General features: G+C 44.3%; 7 protein-coding genes across 9 annotated transcripts; 3 read left to right on the forward strand and 4 right to left on the reverse strand.

The window, feature by feature from the left end:
* The first annotated feature begins 224 nt into the window (after window positions 1-224).
* LOC108142972 (complex III assembly factor LYRM7) lies at window positions 225-983 on the forward strand. Its single transcript, XM_017267122.2, has 4 exons — window positions 225-344; window positions 397-540; window positions 597-678; window positions 744-983. The coding sequence occupies exons 1-4, from the start codon at window positions 324-326 to the stop codon at window positions 908-910; spliced, it is 414 nt and encodes a 137-aa protein (XP_017122611.1). The 5' UTR covers window positions 225-323; the 3' UTR covers window positions 911-983.
* On the reverse strand, window positions 953-3,113 carry LOC108142968 (peptidyl-prolyl cis-trans isomerase sig-7). The gene is made up of 2 exons (XM_017267118.1): window positions 1,375-3,113; window positions 953-1,311 (listed from the first exon to the last, which is right to left on the reverse strand). Exons 1-2 carry the CDS (start codon window positions 3,012-3,014, stop codon window positions 981-983), a joined length of 1,971 nt encoding a protein of 656 aa, XP_017122607.1. The 5' UTR covers window positions 3,015-3,113; the 3' UTR covers window positions 953-980.
* Window positions 3,114-3,898: 785 nt separating this feature from the next.
* Window positions 3,899-9,280, forward strand: LOC108142966 (SAFB-like transcription modulator). Of its 2 annotated transcripts, XM_017267113.2 has the most exons (9): window positions 3,899-4,161; window positions 4,267-4,761; window positions 4,823-4,850; window positions 5,145-5,259; window positions 5,356-5,402; window positions 6,324-7,398; window positions 7,706-7,855; window positions 8,202-8,627; window positions 8,690-9,280. In XM_017267113.2, exons 1-9 carry the CDS (start codon window positions 4,042-4,044, stop codon window positions 9,078-9,080), a joined length of 2,847 nt encoding a protein of 948 aa, XP_017122602.1. In that variant the 5' UTR covers window positions 3,899-4,041; the 3' UTR covers window positions 9,081-9,280. The 2 variants fall into 2 exon arrangements, with proteins under 2 accessions (XP_017122602.1, XP_017122603.1); XM_017267114.2 differs by lacking the exons at window positions 6,324-7,398; window positions 8,202-8,627; window positions 8,690-9,280 and having other exon boundaries at window positions 3,900-4,161; window positions 7,706-7,849.
* Window positions 9,281-9,330: 50 nt separating this feature from the next.
* On the reverse strand, window positions 9,331-13,961 carry LOC108142967 (serine/threonine-protein kinase Nek8). 2 transcript variants are annotated; one of them, XM_017267115.2, is made up of 9 exons: window positions 13,031-13,961; window positions 12,639-12,777; window positions 12,292-12,575; window positions 11,795-11,974; window positions 11,230-11,739; window positions 10,315-10,483; window positions 10,069-10,254; window positions 9,780-10,012; window positions 9,331-9,479 (listed from the first exon to the last, which is right to left on the reverse strand). In XM_017267115.2, the coding sequence occupies exons 1-9, from the start codon at window positions 13,723-13,725 to the stop codon at window positions 9,332-9,334; spliced, it is 2,544 nt and encodes an 847-aa protein (XP_017122604.1). In that variant the 5' UTR covers window positions 13,726-13,961; the 3' UTR covers window position 9,331. The 2 variants fall into 2 exon arrangements, with proteins under 2 accessions (XP_017122604.1, XP_041564968.1); XM_041709034.1 differs by lacking the exons at window positions 12,292-12,575; window positions 12,639-12,777; window positions 13,031-13,961 and adding an exon at window positions 12,043-12,272.
* An 854-nt stretch (window positions 13,962-14,815) lies between these two features.
* Window positions 14,816-17,115, reverse strand: LOC108143065 (ras-related protein Rab-13). The gene is made up of 4 exons (XM_017267279.2): window positions 16,756-17,115; window positions 15,825-16,117; window positions 15,650-15,763; window positions 14,816-15,283 (listed from the first exon to the last, which is right to left on the reverse strand). The coding sequence occupies exons 1-4, from the start codon at window positions 16,877-16,879 to the stop codon at window positions 15,173-15,175; spliced, it is 642 nt and encodes a 213-aa protein (XP_017122768.1). The 5' UTR covers window positions 16,880-17,115; the 3' UTR covers window positions 14,816-15,172.
* A 102-nt stretch (window positions 17,116-17,217) lies between these two features.
* LOC108143064 (E3 ubiquitin-protein transferase MAEA) lies at window positions 17,218-18,910 on the reverse strand. The gene has a single exon (XM_017267278.2). The coding sequence runs from the start codon at window positions 18,790-18,792 to the stop codon at window positions 17,608-17,610; it is 1,185 nt and encodes a 394-aa protein (XP_017122767.1). The 5' UTR covers window positions 18,793-18,910; the 3' UTR covers window positions 17,218-17,607.
* Window positions 18,911-19,239: 329 nt separating this feature from the next.
* LOC108142920 (eukaryotic translation initiation factor 5B) lies at window positions 19,240-20,124 on the forward strand. Its single transcript, XM_017267009.2, has 2 exons — window positions 19,240-19,387; window positions 19,445-20,124. The coding sequence occupies exon 2, from the start codon at window positions 19,445-19,447 to the stop codon at window positions 19,877-19,879; it is 435 nt and encodes a 144-aa protein (XP_017122498.1). The 5' UTR covers window positions 19,240-19,387; the 3' UTR covers window positions 19,880-20,124.
* The last annotated feature ends 2,849 nt before the right edge of the window (window positions 20,125-22,973 follow it).

Below are 22,973 nucleotides of genomic sequence, written 5' to 3' on the forward strand. Positions count from 1 at the left end.
AAATTAACAGGTCAGGTTGACCACAACTTTTAAAATTAAATATACCATATTTCAAACTATTCTCGCTAAAACAGTAAGCAGAGGACCTCAACAAAACAATTGACTGTCAATCAAAAATTTTATTTAATAATATTTTAGCTCTGTTTTAAATATTAATTATACAATCATTTAACTTTCAATAAATTTTAAACTCATTACAATATTCCTATTGCCGTTTAAGTATTTTTAGGAAAAATACCGCGAAGAAACGGCCACTTAAAATATATACCAGAAAAAAACCAATTCGAAGACAGAAACCTGGCAACCCTGTCAGACATACAAAAATGTCCAACTTGCGACGAGAGGTAAATTTACACTCAAAACAATAAATAAATATGTAAAATCCTTGGCTTGCAGGTGCTCAGTGCCTTCAAGAAGCTGCACCGCACACGGCAGTACGTGTTCCAAGGCGATGTCAATGCTCTGGCAGCTGGACGACTAAAAATCAACGAGTCTTTCCTGCAGAATCGCAGCGAAACCAGCGAGGATGAGATCCAGAAGGTTGGTAGTGATTTTAGTGGTTATTTCTATGCTTATTACATATTGTTACCCTACAGATGATCAAACTGGCGCAGGATGTGGACCTAGAGCTGCGCACAAATGTTATCCAAGCCCTCAAGAAGGAGAACGATGTTTATGGTCAGTGGCTCCGCATTACATAAACCTCCGCGCCAAACTTAAATCTTGAAGTCTTTTATTTTTAGAACTGAGGATTACGCCAGAGACAACGCGACTGGACAATGTGGTATTCAATCCCGACGCAGTCATCGAGAAACCGCACAGGCGACGCGGCGAAAAGAACACGGAAGGATGCTGTGGTGGAGCTGCGATGGCGGCTCTGGAATCCGAGGTCCAGAACCGCAACAAATAGAACTATTTTATAATTTCATTATCCCTAATCAAGATTGTTTTGTTCTGTTGTTCAAGAATAGCGTTTACGTTTATTTCCTATGCTGTTTCTTTTTTGACTTGTGACTGCTCTTCGACTTTGTTTTCTTGTTCTTGTTGCGCCTTCTGCGCTCCTCCTCCGATGAGGAGGAACTGCTGGAGCTTTCGTCGGAACTATCTGAAGATGTGGTTTCCGATTCGCTCTCGGAATCCGAGGAACTTTCGCTGGAGTCTGAACTGCTGCTAGCTGGCCGCTTCGATTTCTTCTTAGCTCGCTTTTTGCTCTTTTCCACAGACACTGAATGTTTGCGCTTTCTCTCGGGACTCTTGTTCCGGCTTGAATTTCTATTCAGTCCATGTCCATCGCGATTCCTGGATTGCGGTCTGTAAAAAGATTAATTTGTGAGTTTTTAACTGGCCAATTAAAATTGCTAATAGACGTTTTACCTTCGCTCTGGGGATCTGCCTTGGTTTCTGACTGTTTCTCTATACATGCCACCGCCATTTTCGTAGTGCCTTCTGTCATGGGGCGAGTTGACCCGCCTGCGTTCATTGCGATCTTTGGATTGAGGTTGCCTTCGCTCTATTAGATCTTTAGACCTAGACCGTCTTCTTTCGTTTTGATCTTTAGGCCTAGAGCGTCTTCTTTCGGTTCTATTTCTTGATCCAGAACGTCTTCTTTTTACACGATCACCTGATCTAGATCGCCGTTTTTGTGACAGATCTCGAGACCTTGAAGGTCTCCTAATATTACGATCCCCTCGCTCTTGATCGTTGAAACGCTTTCGATCTGGATCATCCCTGACTTGTCTATGGTCGGGATTTCTTGACCTAGAGCGTCGTTGATCCCTTGACTCCCTGGATCTCGAGCGCCTTCGCACATTGTGACGATCGTCGGATCGTTTATTCTGCTGCTGGTGGCGCTGCTCCCTCGCCGTTCGCCGCTCCACAGAGCTCATTCTGCTTCTTGGATCCTCAGACCGCTTACGATCTCTGCGGTCCTCCGGTCTGTCCCGGCTATTGTTATTGTTGGGTTTCCTGCGATCCTTGTTGTCCCGCAAATTATCAAAGTCTAGCCTGCCATCGTCGCCCACTATCCCGCGTCCTTTGCCCCGCCAGGTGACCTTCGAAACGGATTGCGAGAAGTCCACGTGGATGCGACGATCGTCGATTAGAACATTGTCCATTTTGAAATAGGCCGCCTCGCAGGACTTCTGATCCTCGAACTCCACGAAGGCATACTGCAGGGAGTCGCCTGTCTTGCGGTCGCGAATCACCTCGCATCCTTTGACCACGCCGAAGCGACTAAAGATGATCTCCAGATCATCGTCGGTGGTGACCGGGTTGAGTTTACACACAAAAAGAACGTTTTCTGGCGGGGCCATGTCCGCATCCGGCAGATCACCGACTATCTCGAGGATTGTGGCTCGCGCCTTGGCCTCCCTTTCGGCTAGCATCTCCTGCAGCTCCTCCATGGTCATGCCATCCGTGTCGTCGATATCCTCGTCGGCTGCAATGCGTCCGTTCTGCATGCGCTCCGCACTGGGCGAAGGGGATCGGCTGGGAGCCTGAAGGCCGCGCGGATTGGGAAACGGATCCTCCAGCACCACTGTGTGTGTGATTCGGATGTCCTGGTACGGCCGGAAGCTATCGTCCACAATGGCGTCGTTCAGCTTGCGCAGCACCTCGTGGCCTTCCACCACCTCCCCGATGACGCAGTGGCTGCCATCCAGCGACGTCAGGTTCTCGCCCAGCGTGAAGAAGAACTGGGAGCCCACCAGGTTCTTGCCAGCACTGACCAGGGACAGCATCCCTGCGCTGGAGTGCTGGATTTTGGGCAGGTACTCCGCCTCGAAGAAGCGCTTTTGCAGGCCCTCCACCACCCCCCAAATGGAGGAGCCGCCGTCTCCGGCGCCACTGGGATCGCCGGTTTGGGCGATGAAGCCCTGCTGCACGGTGTGGAAGAGATTGAAGTTGTAGTACTTTAGCCGGCACAGCTTGAGGAAGTTCAGGCAGGCGATGGGCCGCTCGCTGGTGAACAGGTCGACGGTCAGGTCGCCTAGCGTTGTTTCAATCACCACTGACATGGCGAAGATTCACAAAAACCGGCAATAATCGACCGAAAACACTATTTCTGCATAAACACGAAAACCAAAGATTGCCTTTGCTTTAGGGATGGACTATTGCTAGTGATGGGAGGTTAAAGAAAAAATATCGGTAGCAGTCAAGCTTAAAGGGTGTACAAAATTAAACAAGAAACAAAAAAAATATATTATTATAATAGGTGATACGAAATTGATTTGTTAGTTATAAGCTAATAATGAAGTTTCTTGAAAAAATCAAAAAACTTATTTATTAGCCTTCCCTATAAACGTGGGAACTTAAAAGTCCAGTTTTTGTAATTAGTTTAGTTTTTAAAATATTTGAACAGGAGCTATTCTTACTTCCAATATTTTTAGGTGTAGTTATAATAATCTAGTAATATTTATTGCCTTTGTTATTTATTTGTCATTTGGTGCACTCTATATATTTAAAAAAAAATATTTTAATTTTCAGTTTCATTTACTTATTGCATTAACTTTTGTCCATTAAATTGGTTGAATCCTTGACAGTATATTTGTTCTGGCACAAGCAGAAACCTTAGTAAGCAAACAATGCCTTTTACTTTGTACATACAATACTGTTATTTATCAGACTTTGTAAAACCAATTTAATAGTTAATCATGAAATTAATTCAGCAGATATTAGCATATTTTATCATAAACTTTTAAAACTCTGGTTTTTGTTGTTAAGTTCAAGGCCATGCTTAATGTGACAAAGAACTTAAAAATTATTAAATTTAAGAGATGAATTTATTAAATTTAAATAGAAAACATACGATATCTTGTGAAAATGTTGGTATTTTAAAAATACCAATAAACCTGAGGTCGCCATCTTCGATAGATATTTGGGAATCATGGCAGCCCTGTTTTGTGTGTGTATCCGTGACTCTTGACAGAAAATTTTCACACGTTTCCGAGAAGGCAGAAAGAAAGAATAATTTCCGGAATATTAAAGTGAACAAGTTTTCATTAACTGATTGCATACTGGCCCAGTGATTTTTAAGAATAAACAATGCCCGAGGTAGGAAAGAAAATCGCAGAGTTGCGGGTATGCGACCTAAAAAGTGAACTCGAGAAACGCAAATTGGAAACTGTGGGCCCAAAGGCTGTGCTCATCGACCGTCTGGAAAAGGTATGTGTACATTTTATATAGCTTTAGTTACACCCCAGTTCCGCTGGGAATAGAGATAATTGTGCAAATACCGTGTCTGACATCCGGGTGTAACCGTTTTGGTAGTCCCTCAAAGCGGAGGGCTTAGACCCGGCCAGCCACTTGATTGTGCCGGGTGTGAAGGGGAAGAAACCGATCGCCATGCCCATGAAGGAGCCGCATTCGGAGATAATCATCAAGGAAGAGCCCCTCGATGCCGACGAGGAGGAACAGCAGCAGCAGGATGACTTCGAGAACGGCAACGACTTCTCCCACCATGCCGACGATGATGGGCATGAGATTGACCAAGTCGGCGATGTGGACGATGAGTGTGTGATCCTCGATGACGAGGATGAAGATGAGGAGGATGAGGAGTACGATGATGAGCACCAGAATGGCGATGGCGATGGCGAGGCCGAAGGAGACGCCCAGGCAGAGGCGGAGAACAATGGCGAGGACGAGGAGGCCATCAATGATATTCAAGGAGAGGAGGAAAACACCGGGGACACCGGAAACATGGACAACGATGAGTCCATCAACCTGACCATCGGTGAAGATGAGCAGAAGTTGCTGCACGATGAGGTATTTCTCACTTTCTGCCCTTTAAATGAATGCATTCTAATCCAATTTGTATTCAATTCAGGCACCCGACGACAAGTCTATTAAATCTGGTGAGTTTTTACACAAACTTGCATATCCAGTATTGTATACTGATCCAATTGTATAACTCAAAGCAATAGAAAATTCCACTTTTATGGTTAGTAATTGTATACATGCTTTTAAATCAGTCTTTCCGGTTTTGCAATCAAGATGCCTTGTTTTCTTACTGCGAGTATATTTACATTTTAAATCGGTTTTCCATCAGGGGAATTTATATTCATCTTGCTCTTATTCGTTGCTTTAAAATGTTTACGTAGTTAGCCTGCTTTGAGCGATAGACTAATATTAAGAATAATGATTCTCAGTGAAACCGGCCAACAAATCCGAAAAGTCAAACTCAAAGGATGCCGACAAGAAAAATGACGATGGCGCACGCTCTAAGAAAAGGGATGAAAAATCATCTGACAAGAAGGACTCTAGGTAGAGTATATATTAACCCTGCTGTTATATATTCCTTTCTTAAGCCACGTTTTTTTTGTCTTTTTATGCTGTCGCACGATTTGTTATGGAATACAGCGATCCAAAGTCGTCTGGAAAATCATCGAACCAAAAGGATGATAAAGGTAATTTAAGTTAAAGTTTTAGCATGGATAAGTTCGGTATGTTCGAAAGGTCTTGCGTTGGGGATGTGCGGGCCCAGCATGAACCCAGTTAACTGTCGATGAACTTGACAAAAGTTGAGCAAAACCATAGAGGAACATCTTTTAAACATTGTGCAAGAGAGTGTGAATTTGGTTGGGACTTGGACATGGTACGTGGAACCACCAAGGAGGCGTCCTTTTGTGGCCAAAGAGCGGCGATGGATATATCGATTCAGGCGAAAGCAGTTAATCTAACAGTGTTTGTTCCAGTTTACTTCAACGGAAACTTCTTACTACTAATCCAGCATGAATCCTGATGTTCTCCATGGAACAGACATATTAGCAGATACTATACTGTGCGGAGCATCCTCCAAAAGGAACTTAATAGACAAGTTGGAGATCTTGGTCTGCAGAGCAAATGGAGGGACACTTTCCTTTGCTGTCGCTAGGAGTTACAGAGACTTACTCTTCTCAGCCGGTCACTCCTGCATTGGATTTCTTCGCTTTCTACTAGATAGAACACACAACTACTTATCTGGAGGCAATGATGGAAGACGGTTGAAGCTGCGGACATTAAATCACTACCTGGAAACTCCCTCTTATTATTCCTGTCTCTATCCTGGACCCCTACACCATCTAGAAGCCAGCCTACAGCAGCAGCGATTGATCTTCACCAGCGACCCAATCAAATTCATACTCTCTTAGCTTCGGTGACGTTAGTCGGTTATCGTGCGATTGCGCTCTAAACTCCAACATCTGCAGCAGCTACAAAGTGTGTGCGTTCACAATATGCTTCCCTTAAAAAAAAAACGTATCATAAACCAAAACAGTTAACCAGTTAAAGCCACTCAAAGCTCTGACCATATCTCTCTTCCAATATTATTATTTACATGGAACTTGCAGAGAAATCGACAACAGCAGCAGGTGGTGCCGCATCCTCCACTGCATCGAGTGCCGGTGGCAGCAAGTCGGGATCCGGTTCGAGTGCCGGCAATGGTAGTGGCTCCAGCTCGAGCAACAACAAGCAGGCCACGCTGTCGCGTAACCTCTGGGTCTCGGGCCTGTCCACGTTGACCCGGGCCAGCGACCTCAAGGCCGTCTTCTCGAAGCATGGCAAGGTGATCGGCGCCAAGGTGGTCACCAACACCCGTACCCCGGGCACCCGCTGCTACGGCTACGTGACCATGTCCTCCTCGGGGGACGCCTCGCGGTGCATCGAGCATCTGCACCGCACTGAGTTGCACGGACGCATCATTTCGGTGGAGCGCACCAAGAACGAGATTGGCGGCAGCGTGAACAAGGAGGGCAAGGGCAAGGCCCCTGGTGGTGAGGCCGGAAACCAGAAGAAGAAGGACGACGATGGCGGCAAGAAACCCGCAAGCGGTGGCAAGGGCTCCAATGCCAACGGCGGCGGCGGCGACGACAACAAGAAGGGCGGCGATGGAAGCGGCGGCGGTGACAACAAGTCCATTGGCGGCGATTCCAAGCGCGATGGCAAGGAGGGCAACAGGGAGCGCCACCAGCGGCGCATCGACGACCGGGGCAAGTCGTCCGCCAGCCAGGATCGGCCGCGCCACGACCGCGAGCGATCGGGCACGGCTGGCAACAAGGGGCCGGATCATCGTCAGGGGCGCAATCCGCGCGACGTCGACCGTGAGATCCAGCAGCGCCAGAGGGAGCGCGAGCGGCGCCAGCGGGAGATGCTGTCCTACCAGAAGATACGTGAGGAGCGCGAGCGCCAGCGCGTGAGGGAGCGGGAGCGCGAGCACCGCGAGGAGGAGCGTCGCCGGCGGGAGTTCCGCGAGCGCCAGCGCATAGAGGAGGAGCGCCTTCAGGAAGAGCGACGCAAGCTGGCCGTCGAGCGGGAACGGCTCGAGCGCGAGAAGGCGGAGCTTCTGCGCATGGAGCGCGAGCGCCAGAAGCTGGAGCGAGAGAAAATCGAGCTGGAGCGCCTCGAGCTGAAGCGACAACAGATGAAGTATGCTAAAAAAAAAAAAAATCAAAACAGACCGTGAGGCGACAACACTGATTACCGATATACTTGTATTTATTTTGTACTATCTCTCTCGGAAAGCATTTGTCCTTGTGATTAGTGTGTTAAGTTGCAGTCTCCACGTTGTTTCTTCAACTCAAATTGCTTCTAAGCGGATATTTGATAGGCAAATGCATCCTAGTCTAAACTCTGAGACCCCTCTAAACCCTTGCCCCAATCAGCACATATCTGCCTTACTAACTTCTTTCTTTCTGTCTCTTCCATCTTTCTTACTCTCACTCTTGTCGCACAGGATCATGGAGTCCCGCGACGATCCTGGCAAGCGCGGCGTGAGCAAGCGCGCCGACGACCGCTACGGAGACGTCTCCGATCGCAAGCGCCCAGCCATTTTTGATGCCCCACCACCACCAAGATTCGACACGAATTTAGTCAGCTCCCGCAGGTAATATATTTATATTCTAAAAGACAATGACTAATTACCTAACTGTTTTAAACGTCCAACATTTAATATGAAAGTTCTTCTACTTAAAAACATTGAAAAACGTTAAATAGTTATGTCAAAAAATATCTGCTTAGTAATTATCCTTTTTCTGATTTGCTTTTTCGGTGTCCAAATTTTTTTCGGAATTACTTCAAATTTTAAAGACGTTTTATTAGATACTTGCAATTAAATAAAAATACGATTAAATTACAAACGTGGTTGTTTAAGTAGTTTATTGTTTTTATTTTCCTGTAGCCAATTCCCTCATTGTTCTTTAATAATATTAAATAATATGTTTTACCCACAGCACCTATGACAAAAAACACGATGACTATGGGTCCTCTTCGAGCACCAAGCGTGTGTTGGATGACTACTCCAGCTCCAACAAGCGCCTGGACTACGCCAAGCGTAACGACTACACAGCCTCGTCCGGATCGAAGCGTGGTGCTGTCGAGGACTATGCGGCCGTTCCCAGCAAGCGCTCCAACGACTACGGCGGCTCGTCGTCCAGCAAACGCGATGACTACAAGCGCGAAGTGGAGGTCCGTCACTTGCCACTTTCGGGAACTGCCGGCGGCGGCGGCTCAAGCAGCTCTTATCTGCACAAGAACAACACATCGGGCGGAGCCGGCTCCTATGTGCACAAGAACAATGCCAGTGGCAGCGGTGGACGCTACAACGACTCGGATCGCAGCAACACCTCAAACTATAGACGCGATGACTCACACAGCCTGTAAATGTTAAAGAGCGGAACGATTAAACGAGCTTTGAGATAATTCTTTCTGATAATTATAGGGGCAACAAGCGCTACGACAACTCCAGCGGCGGCGGCGGCGGCGGTGGTGGCTACGGAGGCAGCAGCTCGAACAGTGTTAACATCTGGGCCCCATCCTCCGGCGGAAGCTCCCACCTGGGCAGCAGCGGCGGTGGCGGCGGTGGTAACCAGATGAAGTCGTACGGCAACAACGGCATATCCTCGAATATGCATAGCACCAATTCGTGGCAAAAGTCGACCACCGTCGACGATAATAGCTGGCGCCCAGTGCCCGGACGCTTTGATCGAAGCTACAACGACCGTTCCACTGGCGGCTACCAGGGCCAGAGTGGTGGCGGCGGAGCAGGCGGCATGTACGGAGCCAGCCGTCCCGCCCAGGATCGCTATAGCGGACCGGTGTCGCGCTACTAGGAACCGTGTGCATTTCACCAGAGGCAATTCGAACTAGGCATCCTGACAGCTCCCAGCCAATACCTATTTAAGACCCCACCACCCGAATGACTTTCCCACAGCGCCTAGGAGCGCTGCTTCTAGTTTAGTTCGCGTTAGTTGTACTTTTTAGCTTCTAAACAATTACATTTGGAAACCAATAAATGTATTACCAAAACATATGTGGCAAATATGTGCGCATAATCATATAGTACTTGTTCGATTTCTTGTGCCTACAGCTGCGGCGGGCAGTCGCCCTCATAGGAGGATATGAGTGGCGTGGTCGTGTCCACCAGCACCAAAACGCTGTGAGCCAAGGGATAGACATCGTGAACCTGGACGTAGTAGCCTCGGTCGCACTGCTCCTTGGAGGAATACAGACTGCAGGATATGTAAGTGATTTTATTGATTGAAACAACTATTAACGAAGTATTATACAGTGGCGGTCAATAAAATAGTCTTTTTAAAGCTTATGGAAGTAGCAACACAAAATAGTTTGGTAGCATCTTATAGATCTTTTTTAATTTTCCTGAAGATTATACTAAATATTAATACAAAGGTGCAGATGGGTAAATGATAAAAAAGCATTATGATTAAAAGAAAAGTTGTACCATGCCTGAAGCACTCTACAATGTCCCACTACTATTATTTTGACCGCCGATGTAGGAGCAGATAACTTACGCCAATATATCCACAGGTTCCAGGATCAACTCGGACTTGTACACCGAAGCCAGAAAGTTTGTGAAGGCCGCTGTGTTGTTGCCCAGCTCCAATTCCGTGTTGGGTGTGCAAACCTCCAGTCCCAAGCCACTGTTGCTCGACCCGATCCCGGGCAGACCATTGCGAGTGCCCCAAACCGTGATGATGTTGTCCTCCGAGGCCACGATGGTGCACTGATCACTGCAGTTAGCCTTCTGCAGGGGATGGCTTTCAAAGGAAAATCACGACCGAAAAAGCGCTCTCTACAAACCACAATGTATCGGGCCTTGACAGAATCCACCAGGGTGGGATGATCCACCGAGTTGCAGTGCCCGATCCCGCGCTGGCCCTCCGCATTTCGACCCATGGTGTAGACATAGCCGCCCTCCACTAGGAACACCGAGTGGGTGGACGAGAAGCAGGCCTGGATCACCTTGTGCGGCAGTTGGACTTTCTTCTGCAGAGCATGGAGATTTTTCGGGTATGTTTAAAGATCTTAAGATTGTGGTCTACCTACAAAAGCTGTGATTTTCGATGGGCGTTGGAAACCGAGTTTATTATAGTCATTGCTGCCACAGACATGGAGTTCTCCGTTGGTAAATAGAACGGCGGAGGTATCGGGGCCACAGTAAATCTTGGATGGTTTGGTTTTCACATGCGAGAGAAGAATCTTCTGGGGATACTTCCTGGGTGAATAAACAAGAGCGGTGTTTGTCAATTTTTTAAAACAGTATTTGGTTCCAGGAAATATAACTAACTCTAGTATAAGAGCTTCTTTCACATACAAAAAAATTACATTTTAAAATGGTAAACTAAAATTTTATTTTAAATTAGTAGTAATCAATTTTTTGTTCTTAAAAATGTATCAATTTTAAAACTGTTTTTAAATAAAGGGCCTACAAAAGGGACTTACAAGTTGAAAAATAAATATATATTTTGTGCTTTATTGTTAAAGACTTCTTTTGTGATTTAATAGTTATATACACCGTATAATTATAAACTAGGTACAACCTTGGTTATAACTATAGGTAATTTAATAGTCTTAAAATACTGCTTGAATGCGGTTTTATATCTTAAATGTAATCAAATATTGTCTTTTTTTCCTAATACACACACACACACACAAAAAACAACAAGTCACTATAATTATTTAAAAAAATCGATACGTTATTTTAAACTTATCTCCTAATCTCCATATATCCATCTAAAATCTAATAAACATTAATTGTTTAACTATTTTTAAAATTTGTATGTATTTTGTAAATAGAAAAAAATATATATTTTAAAGAACCGCGATTAAAAAAATTCAAGATAAATGTTTAACGACAACTACTATTATTCTGTGTAATTAAAAATATTATATACTATTTTCATTTACCTATTTTTTTAACAATTTCAACAACTATACGTTTCGTTGTGGTGGCGTACTCACTGTTGTTGTTGGTAGTTGCCCAGGCCCAGGGCTCCGCAGGTGCTGGTGCCCCACACGTAGACCGCTCCCTCCCGGCTCAAGGCCACCACGTGGTGCAGTCCGGCGGCCACCTGCTCCACCCGCACATCCGCCAAGCGGGCGACCAGCTTGGGACTGTGGTAGTTGCGCTGCTCGTCCTGCCCCAAGGCCAGATGCGAGTTGCTGCCGCAGCTGAGCAGAGTGCCCGCCTGGGTGACCAGGATGGTAAAGCCTTCGCCGGCACAGGCGCCCACCACATGGTACTTGCGCACGCTCTCCATGCGACTGGGGTAGTGCTTCCAGGCCTCGAGAGCCGTCAGGCCCAACTGGCCGTCGTTACCCTCGCCCCAGGCGTACGCGGATCCGTCCTCGTTAACCACCACGAAGTGCGAGTCCGACATGGCCACGCCCACGATGACGGCCTTGGGCGGCAGTTGGATGGGCGCCATGCTGAAGCAGGTGCCAAAAGCCTTCAGTTGGTACAGCACGGATCTGGAGGTGGGTGGCACTATCTGGATTAGAGCGTCGGATTGGACTAGCCCGTTACCGTTTCTCGAGGATCTCGTGCGGGGCCGCCGTCTCCGCACTCATCAGCTGCTTGGTCTCCGTCTGGGCGGTGGGCAGTTCCAGCTCCATGGACACATTGCTGCGGGCAGCGGCCGGAACAGCAGAAGCAGCCGTAAGTTGATTGCCACTAATGCCACCCAAGTCGTCCTCATAGGAGTAGCTGATTTAAAATAATATTATAAAATTCCTATGTATGTATGCTTGGGTTTTTTAAAAACTTAAAGTTACATTTTCAAGTTTCTTGTCAAATAATCGTTATTGAAGTGTAAAGGTGAATACTTAAGCCTAACGACGAGAACAAACATAAACTCCAAAAACGCATTGCCAAATTTATAATACTCGAATAATTAGCGCGAATTCTTAAGCATAAAGACAAATAGAGCAGTAATATTCAGCTTCATTACATAGAAAAAACACAAAGCTTCAAATGTTTTTCGATAAGAACAGGTAAAAATAGGTGACAAGTCTCAGCCATACCCTTTATTCTTTCCAAGACTGCGGAATATCAGCGGAATCCAATAGACCAAAACCTCGGAGGCAGTGGGTCGCCGGGTGGCCTCCACTTGAAGCAGATTGGACATGAGGCTGCGCAGTCCAGAGGTGTAACCCGTCGGCACGGGCGTGTAGTTGCCGGCCATGATCTTGGTCACCAGTTCGGAAAGGTTGGAGGCAGCGAAGGTCTTCTTCAGGCAGCACATCTCGCCCAGAATGCAGCCCAGTGCCCAAATGTCACTCTTGTTGTCGTACTCCTTGCCCTCGCACTGGAAACCGATGCAAAAAGTCAGCTATGTATATAGTGGGTCTCAATCGGGAAAAACCCTTACCATCTCCGGACTAAAATAGTAGGGTGTACCTAAAACAGTCTGGGCATGAATCTTGGTATTCATTATTTTGGAAATACCAAAGTCCCCGATCTTTACGATGCCTCTTCTGTTGAGAAACACATTCGCTGTCTTTAGATCCCTGAAAGCATATCAAAATATTTATATTATATGTGCAGTATAAATTTACAGTTTAATTCATGGAAAATTTGTTATAGTTAAGTCAAAAAAATAATTTAAAACAAAAAAGTTTTTCAAACCGGAAAAGTCAATAAATATTTTTTTTAATTGTTTTGCATTAAGCTGGAATTCAATTCGTATTAAAACAAACGTAAATAAAACCATTTTAAAGTCAGAACCTTTTTTAAATTTTTTAGAAATACATTTTTTTTTACCGATGCAGTATGTTTTCCGAGTGCATATAGTTTATGGCGCTGGAGATCTGCTCGAAGACGGCTATTATATAGCGTTCTGGAAAGTGCACTTTTCCGTGACGCTCGGCAATGATGTGGGCCAGGGTTCCTCCATCCGCGTACTCCATCTCGATGAGCAGAGTGTTGTCCTTGATAAAGCTTCCCAAGTAGCTCACAATATTCGGATGATGTAGTTTCGAGAAGACATCCACCTCGTTCATGGCCAAGTCCCGACCAGGAGGCGTCAGTTCGCTCAGGTTGATCTGTTTGAAGACGATCTGATGGCCGTCGGACTTGCGTCGATAGAGGATGGCGATGCCAAAGGAGCCCTGTCCCACCACTCGCACCTTCTCGTAGTTGGCCAATTCCGGACCAGCCACCGAGCCACACTCCCGGGGAACACTGAGCTGGAGGAGGTTATCCTGCCGCGAGGCGGGCACTGGCACCAGCGCCTTACTGCTGGACATGGCCTCCGCCAAGGAGGTACTGGCCGCTCCGGTCGTGCCGTCCGTAATGGTGAAAACCGTGGGCAGGACCCTATCCCTTTTGCAGGTGGACGGCTGCTTCCGCACCTGACCCAAGGGCAGCTGCAGCGAGCTGGTGGTCAGTGTGGTGGCGTCCGTTATCCGACCGTTGAAAATGGGCAGGGAGCTGGCCTTGGCGCGGAACTTCTTCATCTCCTTGGAGCGCAGCCACGACGTACTACGTTCCAAATCGAACCGAACGGACAGGACTATTGTATAATTGTCCCTTGGCGTGTTCGCATATCGAAGTTGTGGTCAATTGTGGTTGCTAGGAGAAGTAGTGGGTGATTTGGGCGATGTGGTGTGCCATGGGTGCCTCTCAGCTTACGTTATCAGTGGGTTTGCTAATTGGACAGCCGCAGAGGGGGAAAATTATCATAAGCAAAAAGGAACAATATTTGCAGGGCCACGATTCCGAATAATCGATGTTAATTTCAGGGTTAGCAGTGGAGAGAGAAATCAAAATTAATAATGATGTTAGGCACACTTTCATATTGAACACTTGTCAACAGAAAATTGTTCAATAAGACTAATCAATTTTATCTGATAAGATATATTCCACAGATAGAGTTCCCAAAAATGATGCATGTATTTAACTACTATAAAAAACATAGAACAGTTAAAAAATTTTAGGCAATCTTCAGACATTTGTAAATAATAAAACATCTGTAAACTTGTAATATAACTGATTTTTTTAGTTATTTATTTTTTGACAGCTTATATGTACATTAATTTTGATTCAGTGGAGTTATCCAAAGTGGTGATAAGGAATTTTGCTCCTTTTGTTTTTGTTGTCGTCGAGCGGCGAGCAGTCCATGGATAAGAAGGACCCAAAGCATTTGGCATATGCTTTGGTGATAGTCCCTGGAGCTGTCCCAGAATCTGCAGGCATACGATCACAAGAAATAGAAATTTCCACGCGTACATTCTGAGCGACATAAACTTACTAAATAGAACGGCTTGTGATTATTAAAAAGCAAGCTTTAGACAGAGCTATAAAAAATGATCTTATCATTGATTAAGTAAGACAAGCAAAGAGCATTATTTGTATGTATTATATTTGAATCTCATCCACAAACAGCCTGATACGACTTTCGAAGCTAAGGAATTTCCACGCATTAATTCTTAGAGATCTGAGAGATATGTTGTGTTCCAGTGCACCTACAAAATATTGTCAGTAAAGCCAACACTAGAACGATTAAAATAATGTTATTCATTCCACCCCCAAAGTGTAAAGCCAGGATTTGTTTTCTTACGAGTATAAATGTATTTAGCATTAGATTATAGTTATTGGAATCGAGACAATATGCATGTATAATCGACCGTTATGTATTTGCAGGAATATGCTAAAATATTTATGCTATCTTCTCTTGGACTAAGTGTACCTTAAAATGCACAATCTGAACGCTTTACACATAGAACGCAATGCAGGCAGCCCCTCAAGTGGTTGGTTTGGTTTGCATTTAAAACGTGGCCTACTCACGAACTTGGCTACAATGCTACAACGCTCAATAGCTTTGGACAACTTGTTCAGGTTTTGCGGTTTGCGGTTGCGATCGCATCGTCATCGTAATCGTAATCCATCGACTATTACTATTATTTAGCAGGTGCAGCGATTCTCGCCCGAAAGATTGCCCAAACTGAAGGTTCCGAGGCCATTGGTGCCAGGTGATTTCTTGTCTTTGCTCTCGTCGTTGTCAAAGTTGTCCCCCTGGTGGATAAATTTAATATTAAATTAAATTTTTTTTCAATGCTCTTGACGGCTAGAAATGTTAATAACTTTAAAATACAAAATAAAAATGCTATCTTTGACCTTACGTGGGTATTGAATTTTAACTAAAAATGTATTTTATTTCATTAACTTTTCACCTAATCTAAGTATTTATTCTCCAAAAACTAGTACCTTTCCCTTCCACGTGTATATTTGAATGGTTAAATATTCTACGACGATTTCTAAATAAATATTTTTTACGGATACTCAAAAAAAAAACAGGTTAATTTTTGTTTACCAAGGGTAACAGCAATCAACATTAATGCAAATTCGTTATGTGTGGGGATAAATCTGAAATCTGCTTACCCGTCGCTCTCTTTGTTCTCGGATTTTGCGGGCCAGTGATAGAAAGGCATCCTCTATGTTTATGTTTGACTTGCACGACACCTCGAAAAACGGCATATCAAAGTTTTCGGCAATCTGTAAAGGATTAAGGGGGTATAAGTGGGTGTTTTTGACCCGACTAGAGCACAAAGCATACCTTTTCGCCCCGTTCCTTGTCCACCATGCGCTGGGTGGCGGAGCACTCGCACTTGTTGCCCGCCAGCACCTTGACCACATCTGGCGAGGCGTTCTCCTGGATGTTGCGCAACCAGTAGGACAGGTTGTTGTAGCTCTCCAGGTTGGTCACGTCGTACATGAGCAGGATGCCCATGGCTCCGCGGTAGTACGCAGTGGTCAGTGTACGGAATCGCTCCTGTCCTGCCGTGTCCCAGATTTGCAGCTTAATGGGCACGCCGTCCAGGTTAATAAGCTTCTGCTTGAAGTCTATGCCTGGGGAAGATAAAATGAGAGGATAATAGGATGTTATATATATACGAAGGGAAACAGCTGCGGTTAAAATAATAGCTCAGTAGAATAATTATTGACAAGATAATTTCCTAAAACACGCACATATTTTGCGTTTCTTTTCAAAATAAAGGCATTTTTTATTTTAAGCAATTTGTAAATTGTCTAGTTTAAACTTTAAAATGATTTATTAATTTATAGGTATCCATTGGAAATGTTTGAATTCCACTATTTAAGTAAGGGATGATTTTATAATAAAAATTACAATACATTTTCTTTAAGCCATAAATTTGCATCTGTATAATAGTAGTAATAGTAAAAAATGCCCATAAACAGGTACTAATTATAGTTATTTCAAGAAATTTCTTAAAATTGTATACATGGTTAAAGTATTAATTTATACATTTTATAGGTAGCCATGGGATCGCACTAATTAACTAACTAAGGGATGCTTTTAGCATAAAGATAATCAAACTTCTTCAAGACGAAGATTGTATAACGTAAATAAGTCTCTATGTAATGTATAATAATACAAAAAAATAACTAGGTACTAACTTTAGTTAACTCAATTCTAAAAATAGTATTATTTCGGATGCTGCTGTGCGCAGATTGGGAGCACTTACCTATGGTGGAGATGTATGTGTCGTAGTACTTCTCGTCGCAATATCTGTGCACGATGCAGGTCTTGCCCACATTGGAGTCGCCCAGTACCAGGACCTTATAGGTGGCCACAAAGTCCAGTGCCATGTTGGACAGGAATCGGAATCGGAATAGGATTTGGAATCGGAATAGTAATTTTAACTGCGGAGGTTTTCGGTTACAGATGGGCTGCCGTTGTTGTTATTGGTGGTTGGGTGGTGCAAGTGGTGGCGGTGGTGGTTTGCTTTTGGTTTTGGCTCCGAGGGGTTGCAGCGGACTACTTGTTTATGTATCCGCTGGCCTGGCTTGTTTGTTGCTGCTCGCAGCTGTTCAACTGTTCGAACTGCAGCGGCGTCACGGGGAATTGTTGTAAATTTTCACAGTTTCCACACAGCGAAAACAATCCGGAGAGTTCACGCTAATTGACAAGTGGCTTCTGGCATAAGTCGTTTGATTTAACCTTTATTTGATTCGTATTTTAATGTAATATATGAGTGGTGTTAGGTGTGTGCATGGTGCGATTCGAATTACGCCGTTCGCGTGAATCAGCCTCGAAGCACTGACAGCGAAACAAACCAGTGGAGTCAACTAATCAATAGACCTGCGCACGCGCAGCAGCAGCAGTCGAACAATCGAAATCGGAATTCAAATCGGGCGCTGTCTCATCTCGCTTACTAATAGTAATAATATTAGACATAGGTAGGTGTACACAATAGATATGGAGTTACATGTTCAAAAATAGAGTCGTTCCTTGCTTAACTTAGTGCGGTTAGGTTGGGTTGGGTTGGGATGTTGAGGAAGTCGAATCCCGGAGTCCTCGCCCGCGCCCTCGCCGCTTACATCACAAAGACCTTTTCGACCTTGGGGTTGGAGAACTTGGTGTTGGTCACCGGACAGGTCACGGTGCCGTCTTCTTTGGTGATGTCCTGCAGAGCCATCTGGCCAAAGATCTGTCCGTTGGGCAGCATCATGGGCTGATTGTGCTCGTTCAGCGGCAGCCCCGTCACACGGCAGATGAGGCGGCTCTGCACGCAGTGCGAGTATGGCAACTTGAGGGCGATGCGGTTAAGATCCTCCTGGCAGACGGGGCAGTTTAGGTTGCGGCAGGTCTGCGCGTAGCAGTGGGGCGTCTTCAGGGCCGACAGACCGGCCTGCACGGCCGCCGAGAACACGGAAGTGCTGGACAACTGGAACAGGCGGTAGTTCTCGTGGCGGAAGTCAAGCACCAGCTTCTGCCAGCGCTGCGGATCCATGTACTTGCGGTAGTGGTCGGCCTGGGCATCCGAGGGATAGGCCAGCAGGGCCATGACATGGCAGATCTCGTTCAGCTGGGTCTTCTCGTAGGCGGGGAAGTACCTGCGCGAGTGCTTCACTGCCTCGAAGCGCTGATTCTGGCGCACCAGCTCTATGAACTCCTGCACCCGCAAACTGAACTCAATGGTGGAGTTGATCTTGCGCAGCTTGGACTTGTTATCGATGCACCAGAGCACACACTTCGTGGTGCTGTGGCTGGCCAGGTCGTCCTCGACTTCGCGCGACGTTTGAAAGATGTCCAGATTGGTCAGGTGGCGCACATCGGACTTGGCGGCCAACTCCTCGGCTGTTTCGTAATAGCCCATGCGGAGGAGATGCTCGATGACCAGGCGATCGAGTCGGATGCGCTTCCACTGGTCCACGGATCCCTGCCACAGGTCGCCAGTGACGCTATTTGGCGGAGTGATGCCCTTGAGGTGCTCCAGCTTGCGCTTGCAGATCTGAGTGACGCTCAGCTCGTCGTTGATGCTCTCCTCGGCCTTGCGCTTGAGCACCTGCAGCTTCTGGGCCACGTTGTCCACCAGTTTGGTCACCTCCGCCAGGATGGGAGCCTCCTCCGCCTCCAGGGCCTTCTCCACCTGACGCGATACGTTGGTCACCTGGTCCACTTCGCGGTCGATTATCTTCTGGGCGGAGCGGAAGCGCTTGTTCAGCATCTCGTATGGCACTTTCAGGGTGGCGTGCTCCAACGCCTTGATCTCCGACATTTTTGCTTTTTGTTCGGATGCGATGCAAATTGGTTTTATCCTCTCGTTTGAGACGCAATTGCGTTTTCTTTTCGTTTTTGCCTTGCTTTGTTTTGCTTTTTTGGGTGCAGGGGCTGCCAGATCGGCTGCAGTCAGCTTATCGAGCGGACAGTGCTGCTCAGATGCTGGCATTCCCGCTAACTATTTCTTTTCTATTTTTAATTGTTTATAAGAGACAAATGTTTTTTTTTGTTTAAATTTGTATACATGTAATAATATAAAATTTACAATGATTTTACTCAGCATAAATACATAACATAACATAAATTATTTTATAGTCTATTATTTTTATTAAATTTTAGCTCTTCTTTAGTGTAAAGTTCCCGCTAAAGTATATTCGAAAGGCTGGCAACGCCCGCAAATATCTACAGCATGTCAGCACTGTTCTGTTAACTTATAACAGCTGATTGAGATGCAGTGAACATAAACAAATTTTATGAAAACTAAAGTAAAACATAAAAAACAATATGAACTTTAATTCTTAAACTAGTGTACAAATTTGAAAAGGCGGAAAACAATCAGGTTCACCCGAACGATTCAAACACAATTAAACAACGTAAGCATTGCTAATTTTTCAAAATCATAACTTAAAACAAAACTGAATACAATCTAGATGGGTAGATCAACAACAAGTAGGACGATGGATAAAGTCAAAGGAACCCCTAGAGTGAATAAAGACATACCCAAAACAAGAACAAGTAAAGGCACCAGGGACAATTCCAGACGCTACCGGGAGAAAATCAAAAATGATCCCATCAAATTAGAGGAATATCGGGCCAGAGAAGCTGAAAGAAGTAGGATATATCGCAAGAAAATAAATGAAGTGGTCAAAAAGAACAAAAAGGCCCTCAAATCAAAGAGGGAAACCGATCGGCTCAGACAACAAAGATATCGGGATAAAAAAAAGGAAGAAATCGCAAAACAAAAGTCAATGGAAGAAATATTTAGAAAACTCGAGCGAGCACTGCCCAAAAAAATGGACCAAAAGATTGAAGTTATTAAAGTATTATATAGTAAATATGTTGAACCTGAAATCAGCGAGTCTTAAAGTCGCAAATGCTGAGCCGTCTTTTGACAAATACAAATAATGGAGGTAGACATTTTAAAAACTAGCTATCAATTCTGCTTTAAACTGTTCTGTTTATAAGTTTGCTAACCATTCAAATGATCTTTTTAATGACCTAATCAAATACACTTTACAGTAGCGGCAAAGAAATCCGGGCAGGCAAAAAAAAATGATCGTTTCGTATATTTTAAAAAATTTTTTATTTTTATCAAACGAATTAAATTAATGTATTTAACAACCAAAACAACTATTTTTTCGATTCCAAGAAGGTTTTTTTTTTAGAAAAAATCTTAAATTAAAATTATTTGAAAATCCAAGGAAATTCTATACTATTTAAGTTTAAAGATGGACCCAAACAAATCGGCTCACTCTAATTTCTTGTAATTAGCACTACGCTTGGTTGGAGTCAGAGTGTTGACCTAATGTATTCCGCTTTGTAATTAATACGTCTGCTCTAAGGAAAAGTAATCACGGAGCCCATGAAAATTGCATAGAATTAACCTCTTTTTATGGTACATTGACTTTCGCCCACGCTTAAATCTCATAATTAGTTATAGATTAGGTAGTCCCAGGCTAAGCGCGCAAGTGTTTGTGCGAAAATTGAAAATCCATGAAAGCCTGGGCTCAATGTTGCGACTCTGGTAAGTAATTTTTCATTCACGAGAACGGAAGTTACTCATTTCGAGTAAATTTGGGACACGTGCCGCGATAAAACGCGAAAACAAACAAATAAACATTTTGTTTGAACTTATGGTAAGGATGGAAGGTGGAATAGATTGGAATTGCAATTCGGTGATCATTAAGAACTTGGGTTAAACAATAATTTTGGACATAAAACTTTAAAAACGCTGAAGTGTAAATCTTTCGGTATCTTCTGCACTTTAAATTAAAATTAAAACGTAAAGAGAATGATTTCCACTTTAAAATAAGATGCCTTTGAAACTTTTTGAACTAAAAAGTCTGCTTGCTTAAATAATCTTTAAATTCTCAAACGGAGTCATGCAATCATTATGAACCCATTGCAATCGCCTTCTCAAAAGTGATTATTCGCAAAAGGTCAGGCATTTACATTGATGTTGCCCTAATGACAAACAATTGAAAATTGCATGTCCGGTAAGAAAGTGGAAGCGTCCAAGAAGTCGGCATCCGAAAAAATTGCATTTTAATAATACAACCAGTGAGAACGCGATTTAATTCAGGCACTTTTTAATTTGAATTCCAATTACGGAATGTCACTCAGGTCGACTGACTTACACACTACCTTTGCCACATTCTGTTGCAAGTTCAGTGCTCTTCAGGGACGCAAAAAACTTGGTAGAATAACTTAGTAGGGTGCATTGAAATTGCCATGGTTTTTCTGGTTTTCCAGTTGTTAGAATCTGCCTGAGAAAACCCCCTTTTATGGAAAATGAGCGGGGCTCAGCACTCAATCTAATTGTGGGTCACTTTGGGAGGTGATTCGGTGATGTCATGGATTGCGTGCAGCGGAGCCGTCATCAAATGGTCCCTCGGACTTGGGCAATTTTGTTGAAGAAGTTTTTGGCGCTTTTGGGCTACCATAAGAAATGGTCTTCGTAACCCATAATCAGTGCGGTTTAATCGTGTTCCACCCGCGGCGCGGGGAGCTCCCTTCTTATAAGTAGTACACATACACATCCATTTCAAAACTACTACAACTACTACCACTACCGACCACATTGCTCCGCTGGCCTGCATTGATTTTTTGTAGGAGTACTTCATTCCTGCGTTTTCGGGTTTTGGGTTTTATGGTCGCCTCTAGAACTTTCACTTTTTGATGTGCGTAAATTTGCATATTTGTCGGACGTTGTAGGGAGTGTGCACTGCCCTTACCTTTTTGCCTGGACTTTGGGTGAATAATGAAAACGTCCGATAATGATGACGCCTTTGTTAATTAGTTTTTCCTTCGCCTTTAGATAGGTCATTGAAATCGTCATGTTTTTACCAAATTAAATGAGTAGTGGTTCAAATTATTGGGTTACTTGTACTAGGTAACCCGTGTTGAATAGGTTTTTATTTTTTAAAAGCTGAAACTCTCTCAAATACATTAACCAAATATTATAATTTCACTTATACATCTTAGTTTTTACTTGTTATTAAAAAACGCCACAATTAACAGATGCAGTATATAGATTATTTTTAATTTTTCGACTCATATATTTTATTTTATTTTTAACGTAAGCGATGTAAATTTTTTACTGCCAAACGGACTTTTCGACCATTCCCAAGCGTTGTAAATGTGGCTTTAATTATAATCCCCCCTGGGGATTCACAGCCTTTTGGCAATGACGTCTTAAACTAACCACGCATGAGTTATTATAATAAGTTCGTGAGCTTTAGCATTTCGCAGCTATTTTTATGTTTTCAGTTGCGTTGGAGTTGTTTCAGTTCTGGCCAACATGACATGCGAATCGGGCTGTTCTTGGGGACAGACCCCCAAAGAACCCCAAAAGACCCCCAAAAGTGTCGCCCATTGCTAGAATCAAGGTGTGCATTAACAAATGAACTTGAAGTAATCGTTATATACGGTCTGGCACACATATACTTAGCATGCATTTAGCTGCATTTAGTGTGGCAGTGGTCGAGGGTGATAAATTGGGAAAGTCATGGAAAGGTTATTTGGCCAGAACTTGGCCAAGAGACAAGGCTACAACAAGTAGCCATCGCTCTCGCCTTGCGAGGCATGCAATTTTCGGGGGCAGAAGGAGCGACTTCACCACTAGGCCACCTCTTCGGTGGTGTGTGCATGTCCAGGAACGCACGAAAACAAACTTGCATGCAGAGGCGTTCTACGTTCTGTGTGTGTTATGTGAGTTGTGTGTGTGTTCGCAATTAGACCTGGTCATAATATGAAATTAAGTCCCTTAAATTGGCATTTTTTCAACAGCCTAATGCGGACTTGGAGTTGGAGTTTAGGACTAGGAGTTATAATCGGCAGAAATATGATGACCTCTAGGCATGAGTACACCCCAACGAGAATTCGTGAGAAAATTATATATCGTTCGCTGGTACCGCTCCAGACGGCCCTAGAAATTCTACAGTCGCACTAATTAATCAT

Source organism: Drosophila elegans, unplaced genomic scaffold (genome assembly GCF_018152505.1).
Source record: "Drosophila elegans isolate 14027-0461.03 unplaced genomic scaffold, ASM1815250v1 contig_468, whole genome shotgun sequence".
In the NCBI taxonomy this organism is placed as follows: domain Eukaryota; kingdom Metazoa; phylum Arthropoda; class Insecta; order Diptera; family Drosophilidae; genus Drosophila; species Drosophila elegans.

Bases quoted from the DNA above. Each gene is read 5' to 3' on its own strand.
- LOC108142972 (XM_017267122.2), top strand. From the start codon at position 324: ATGTCCAACTTGCGACGAGAG. The intron at 345-396 runs GTAAATTTACAC...CTTGGCTTGCAG, and splicing joins TGTCCAACTTGCGACGAGAG to GTGCTCAGTGCCTTCAAGAA. The intron at 541-596 runs GTTGGTAGTGAT...GTTACCCTACAG, and splicing joins GCGAGGATGAGATCCAGAAG to ATGATCAAACTGGCGCAGGA.
- LOC108142967 (XM_017267115.2), bottom strand. From the start codon at position 13,725: ATGAAGAAGTTCCGCGCCAAGGCCAGCTCCCTGCCCATTTTCAACGGT. The intron at 12,576-12,638 runs GTAAGGGTTTTT...ATCGGTTTCCAG, and splicing joins ACTATTTTAGTCCGGAGATG to TGCGAGGGCAAGGAGTACGA. The intron at 9,480-9,779 runs GTAAGTTATCTG...CATATCCTGCAG, and splicing joins GAACCTGTGGATATATTGGC to TCTGTATTCCTCCAAGGAGC.
- LOC108143065 (XM_017267279.2), bottom strand. From the start codon at position 16,879: ATGGCACTGGACTTTGTGGCCACCTATAAGGTCCTGGTACTGGGCGAC. The intron at 16,118-16,755 runs GTAAGTGCTCCC...TATCTTCCCCAG, and splicing joins CACATACATCTCCACCATAG to GCATAGACTTCAAGCAGAAG. The intron at 15,764-15,824 runs GTATGCTTTGTG...AATCCTTTACAG, and splicing joins ACAAGGAACGGGGCGAAAAG to ATTGCCGAAAACTTTGATAT.
- LOC108142968 (XM_017267118.1), bottom strand. From the start codon at position 3,014: ATGTCAGTGGTGATTGAAACAACGCTAGGCGACCTGACCGTCGACCTG. The intron at 1,312-1,374 runs GTAAAACGTCTA...ATCTTTTTACAG, and splicing joins GGCAGATCCCCAGAGCGAAG to ACCGCAATCCAGGAATCGCG.
- LOC108142920 (XM_017267009.2), top strand. From the start codon at position 19,445: ATGGGTAGATCAACAACAAGTAGGACGATGGATAAAGTCAAAGGAACC.
- LOC108143064 (XM_017267278.2), bottom strand. From the start codon at position 18,792: ATGTCGGAGATCAAGGCGTTGGAGCACGCCACCCTGAAAGTGCCATAC.
- LOC108142966 (XM_017267113.2), top strand. From the start codon at position 4,042: ATGCCCGAGGTAGGAAAGAAAATCGCAGAGTTGCGGGTATGCGACCTA. The intron at 5,403-6,323 runs GTAATTTAAGTT...TGGAACTTGCAG, and splicing joins GAACCAAAAGGATGATAAAG to AGAAATCGACAACAGCAGCA. The intron at 8,628-8,689 runs GTAAATGTTAAA...TGATAATTATAG, and splicing joins CGCGATGACTCACACAGCCT to GGGCAACAAGCGCTACGACA.